This window comes from Chenopodium quinoa, unplaced genomic scaffold (genome assembly GCF_001683475.1).
Source record: "Chenopodium quinoa cultivar QQ74 unplaced genomic scaffold, ASM168347v1, whole genome shotgun sequence".
NCBI lineage: Eukaryota > Viridiplantae > Streptophyta > Magnoliopsida > Caryophyllales > Amaranthaceae > Chenopodium > Chenopodium quinoa.
Genome location: NW_018744072.1, coordinates 955,155 through 961,356, shown reverse-complemented (window position 1 = coordinate 961,356; position 6,202 = coordinate 955,155). Strand labels below are relative to the sequence as shown.

General features: G+C 31.9%; 1 protein-coding gene across 1 annotated transcript in view; it reads left to right on the top strand.

Annotated features, from left to right (window-relative positions):
* The first annotated feature begins 2,729 nt into the window (after positions 1-2,729).
* LOC110691285 overlaps positions 2,730-6,202 on the top strand; it is a 6,717-nt gene continuing 3,244 nt past the window's right edge. Inside the window, exons 1-5 of the mRNA XM_021868207.1 lie at positions 2,730-3,034; positions 5,310-5,427; positions 5,585-5,673; positions 6,014-6,069; positions 6,147-6,199. Of these exons, the coding sequence (XP_021723899.1) occupies positions 2,991-3,034; positions 5,310-5,427; positions 5,585-5,673; positions 6,014-6,069; positions 6,147-6,199 (360 nt within the window). The 5' untranslated portion in view covers positions 2,730-2,990. The remainder of the gene's footprint in view (positions 3,035-5,309; positions 5,428-5,584; positions 5,674-6,013; positions 6,070-6,146; positions 6,200-6,202) is intronic.

The following is a 6,202-nucleotide window of genomic DNA, read 5'->3' as shown; positions in this document are numbered from 1 at the left end:
AATTGAACTCTTGAATTGAGAATTAAGCCTAGCTACTTGATATCAGATTAGTTGAAATCTAGTATATTCCATATTTTGAGCAAGATACCATCATAAAATAAACGATGTGCTAGCTAGCTAGTGCTACATATTTTTCGTCTAGTTTATTTCAGGTAGTGATGTGTGACCTAAGCTTTATATTGATTAATTTTGCTATTTCACATAATCATATCTCTTTTACTTTAATTTTACTGGGGCCATATGTATAATATGAAATTAAAGTTATTGTTATAATAATTGATTGGAGGATTAATCAGCACTGGGGGCCGTGAGCACCAAATTCAACCATCATTTGATAGTTTTATTGACTAATACAATTGGATAGCATAAATATAAAAATAACTATACCTTAATCAGATTACATATGAAGCATTTATAACTTTATTAGTTTTAATCCTTGATTAGACAATACAATAAAGGTTCGATTTGGAGTTTAAATCTATACAACATAGATTAATTATGTCATTTGGATACTCCTAAAAGATGGTTTGGCAATTATTCCATCATCATTATCTTGAAGCTTAGTATGAAGTCATTTCATATGATCAAGTGAAATGAATATGGAATATATAGAAATATTCTTATAAATAAATAATGGATAAGCCTAAGACAAATAAAAATAACATATGGAATTTGATTAAGTACCGTATCTTTTTTTATTAACAGTGATGGCATATATTTTACATATAATATGTATCTGCTTAGGTTTGACATTTGATAGTGGATTAATAGAAAAAAGGGGGCCAAGAAGATGTATGAAAAAATTTATGATGCAATAACTTATTAACCATAGATTCTCTTGTCTCCAATATGGTTGCAACTATGTTGTGAATATAATAATCCTTTTCAAGGATAAATATCAATATATGTGATGTGCTAGCTATTGTCCGCTCCTTTTTTTCTTAAAAAAATTATGGACTACATGGTTATTTTTCAATAATAATATTGATTGAAGCATAAGATTTTGGTAATAAAAAGAGTCTAAACTAACTAATTATGTAAATAATATTATAATCTTTTGACACTTTAATTTGTTTGGGTAGATAAATAAGAAGTAGAAGATCGATAAACTAACCTCAATTTTCTTGATAAAATGGTGATTATGAAAGAAAACTATTCCGACTTTCGCCCTTTCCCTTTCTCTCTATCTAAATGAGTGTAAATTATACCTTCTAAGTTTTCACGTTCTTTTTTTGTATACTCACAAGAGCATGCAGAGAGTAGAATATAAATGAGTGTAGAGTTGCAAATTTAGTGCAATGATAAAAGTCATCTTTAAATTATCCATATACCCTAAATTATATCTAGTTTAGTAGTATTGAATTCACGTTTGTCACTTGCTTTTGTTTTACTCAAGTAATAGCATTTGGAAACAAGACTAGAAAAGAAGATAAAAGTTGATAGCAATATTCAAAGGTGTATACCTGGCCTTATAAATTATATTTATACCTATTCCATTACGCACTCTAGCTAGCTAAATGCCCTCTTTTTCTTACTTTTGATGTGAGATATTGTCATTGCTGTATGTCTAATTTGATGCCGTCTTAATCCAATCAATTTCTCTATCTTCCTTGCTTGAGGCTTCATTTTAGAATATGATGCTTTTATTGGAGAAAATATTTTTAGGCTCACCCATTTGTCAATTAATTCTTGGACCTACCAATTTTGTTAAGTAACAATATTAATTAATTCCTTTTATTTTTAATCTTCATTAATTGTGTATTTTCTAATGGAAGTTTCTTCCATTTTTTAATTGTACCAACAAAATTAACCACCCATGCATTTTACGTATAAATTTTGATTTTTAGAGCTTACTAGCTTCCTTTATATATGTCATTATCCTTACTTCTTACAACTTTACAAGTAGCGCATATGTTCCCAAATTGATAAGAAACATTACACAATTGTAGCTATTGACCTTATTTAACATGCTTGTAAAATACTTCACTATTACAAATTTTAAATGATGGTAACTTAATAAAGTTTTCTCTATCAGATTAAAAAAGTGTAACAAAAACTATGAGGTTATATTGACAAGAATGTTGTAAAGGCAATTTGGCGTTAGAAGAATCTGATTCACTAATCGTCTATGCATTATATTGTGAATATGTGCTTCCTCATTGCACCATGTTAACTTTTATGCTTGTCAATGCACAATTTTGAGCGTTAATATGTTTAAATTCTTATTGTCTTTAAGTTTACATGTTGTCTAAATTAGCATGCATCATTGTTTTTAAGTTCATCAATAGTATAAGTGAAATATAGTTGCAAAAATGATATATTAAGAAGTCTAATCAGATCCAAAACAAGACCTACAACTGTTCAATTCAATTTACTTCTTTCGTCCCATAACATAGTTACGACTTATAGAGTTATGGTGCAAGTTACCATTTCTATTTTATGGTCGAACTTTGAAAATTTTGACTAAAGATTCTCATTGTTATATACACAAAAACATGGTCTCATGTGTAGTTTTATAATAATTTTTTATAACTTTGTTATAATACGTAAAAATGAAGATATTGATAGTAAAAAAAAATGACTAAAAGACCAAAATACAAATAAAAATGAGAACTATATTGTAAAACCGATTACAATCTAATTTTCAATTTCCACAATGAACCATTTCAATGTTTTGATCAAATTGGTTCTGGTCCGGTCCGATTTTGGTCAGTGCATTGGCCCTCACGATCATGAGGTCATGGGAGTTAGGAGTACACCAAAACCGGGTCCCTTCCACAGGCTGACATTGAGCCACATGTTAGTAAGAGACTTGCCTTCACCTTCATTCGCCACGTGTTCGAATCTCAACTTCTTCTCTTCAAAGTTCAAACACTCACTCCTGTTTTCCTGCAAATTAACCAAAAAAAAAAAAAAACCAACAAGATCATATTAATTTCCTTTTTTTTGCTACGACAATTTTCGATTAATTTCCTGCAAATTTCACCAACATGTCTCGCCTAATTCAAGCTCGATCTTCTCTTTCTAAATTGCAATAAGAACATCTGTTTCTTTATCTGATTATTGATTCTTTTAAATTGTAGATTACATAACCAAAACAAAATGATCAATTTTTAATGTGGTGTTTTATAAGTTGCTTAATTTTACTTTTAATTGTTGAGCGATTGTTTATTTGTTTGATCATATTATGATTATATTTTCATTTTAATATATTTGATGGCTAAATTGATGATTTGAGTCATATTTTGCTCATTAAATTTATTGATTTGGATTGCATTCTCAGTGTTCGACGAAATTCCTCAATGAACATATTTTGTTTTTGTACGAATTAAATTATGCGGTTTATCGTATTAGGCAATGGTGAAAATTGGCTTCTTTTTTTCCTAGGGAAAAATTTGTAATGCAGCTCTTGATTTGGAGTAGGATAATTGTTTAAAGGGAATTCACATTCTTGTGGTTTATAGGTAGGAGTTATGGTATCTTCATTTGAGGCTGAGGCCTCACGCCTTTCCGTAGTTGGTATATGAATATGTATAGGAGTGTGGGGAGAAGGTTCTAGAGGTTGTCGAACCCTATATATGTGTTCATGATAAATTTTTAGAAGAGATGAAACGAGTCTAGGTGATTAAACAAGGAGGAGGAGAGATTGATCACAAGAGGTTCATAATAAAACCAGTTGGTGATAATAGTAGTTCCTCTAGCTTGTAAGATGATATTTTCTCTCCTTTTTCTTCAATGAGGAACAACTCACGTATGGACAACAGAAGGGTTTCAACATTCCCCATACGTGTGAGTGTCTGTTATTACTAGAAAATGAAAGAGAAGAGTTTGATTCACTTACAAGCTAAGATGAGGTTTTATACTAAAACCAACCAATTGGTGATAATAATTCGGAGTTGTTCCTCTAGCTTATAAGGTGGTATTTTCTCTTCTTTTCCTCTAATGTGGGACAACTCACATGTGGACAACAAAGGGGTTTCAATAGTTCACATGTGAGTTGTCCTACATTAGAGGAGAGGAAACGAACTTACCATGTATAAGCCTAGTCGCCTAGAGAGTTGCTCTACTTAGTGCTAATTGAGTAATTAGTTTTAGGATCAAACCTCGCTTTAGTGGCCTAAGTTGGAAACCTCCTTCCTGGGAAATCCAAAGCCATTTTCATATCTTTCTCAACCTTGGAGGATTTTTTAGTTTAAAATTTAGAAACCTCCATATACAAGGTTTCCAACTTGTTCAGTTACACCAATTTCGAACCTGTTTTCTACAAAATGGCACAAACACTTTTATTGAGAAGGCTATAACTATTTTCTTTGGAAATATCTGGAATAGATTTTGTGAATTTTGCTTATGGTGGTTTACAATGGTCTATGTATTTGTTATAGACGTAGTGAGGACCTGAGGACTAGTGACCTATTTGATTTTTTGTATTAAAGCTGTGGCTTTATATAGTGCCAGTGTCCGCATCCCTTCATCCCTCTAATATTGCCCCATTGGAGTATGGTTACTTTTTTAAAGTTAAGTTGAATGAGTTGACGAGAGAGAAAGTTGGTGGGACCAAAAGTAGTGTACATGAGAGTAAAATGGTGGCCTCTCATGTTCATTTATGATATTGGGAAAACTCTAAGGACAAATTAAACTGGTTCATTCTTAGAAATGGAGGGAGTAACTATTCTTAGGTTTATAGCTTATATGTTATGCTTAGAACTTGGAAGTTCATTACCTCATTTGCATTTGACTTGCTTTTTTTTTTTTTTTTTTTTTGCCTAAAAGAGACGATTAAAAGGAGAAACATAAGTTACCATAAATATGTGGGGCATGTACTAGTACTGCTCCATTTTATCTGCATATCAGCTTGATTACACATTGCTCACCTTGTCAATAAAATATACTTTTTTGTGCTCACTGCTGTCGAAAGTTATCAAATTGAAGGGAAATTTTGACTGCTGCCTAAAGTTATCAAATTTAAGGGAAAATTTAACTTATGTGAACATGATGAGTTTAATATATAGATTGAGGAAAGATTATCAATAACATTGCTGGTCTCAAATAGGAGAATAAAATTGTCTAATATGCATGAAAAATACATCATTGTTGAGTTTTCTTTTATTTTATCTCAAGAGATATTATCTGCTCATCTACTTGTTCTCATGTGCTTTAATGCTGCTATTTTTAAGAAAAAGGGAGTTCTTTTTGATGATTTTCTAGGCTGTAGGTAGTTTTTTCAAGATATTTTTGTACATATGGATATAACTAATTTGGATATTTATTCACCTGCATCTTGACCCTATTTCAATCTTTTGGTTTGCCAGTACATTAGCAGTGTCTAGAAGTTGTAGATTTCTGTCTACAGAATCTACAGGGATCAATGGAGGCTCTAGAATTGAGGAAGCCGAAACAGTCAATGTTCCTCCTCCCCCTTCTGAAAAGGTATCTCCTTTTAACTTTCACGTACTTGGTACTTAGTTTTTATTGTGCTTTAGTTAAAATCCGTTATACTCCTATAAGCACGGAGTAGTTGTCAACTATTTGCCTGTAAGCACGGAGTTTTTATTTTGACTCTATTCATTGTGTTGTGTTGGTTAAGCTACTTGTTTTTGGAGGCAATGGATTTGTTGGTTCTCACATATGCAAAGAAGCTTTAATACATGGCTTGTCAGTTGCTAGCATGAGCAGGTATTTCCATCACAACTGTAGATAGTGGATTTACTGGTTTTATTTGTGTCCCAGTTTATATTCAGCTGCTAGAGTTTGTAATGCTCTTTTAGCATTTCTTTTAGCTCTTGCGAAGAGGTAGTTAAAGTTGAACATATAGAGACTTTGTGTCCAATACAAACTTTGCATGTTGCTGGAGGCTTAACATGACATGTTTTAGCTGTTTTCTATTCTCCTTGAATGGTTGTATTTGAAGTTTTGAACCAATTACTGATTGACAACATTATTAAAATGAATAAGTTGGTTTATGATTCTTCATAATCAATAATTTGGATATCTTACTTGTGCCTTCTTCTTTTAGATCTGGAAGGTCATCCATTAATGAAGCTTGGGCAGATAGAGTGACTTGGCATCAAGGTTTGTTTTGTATTTGGGGCTACGTGCTATTGGGAATGTTCAATGCATGTCGTCTTATATTTCTGCCCTTGATGCAGGAGACCTCTTTTCACCTGAAACAATTAAAGATGCACTGGATGGAGTGTCTTCTGTT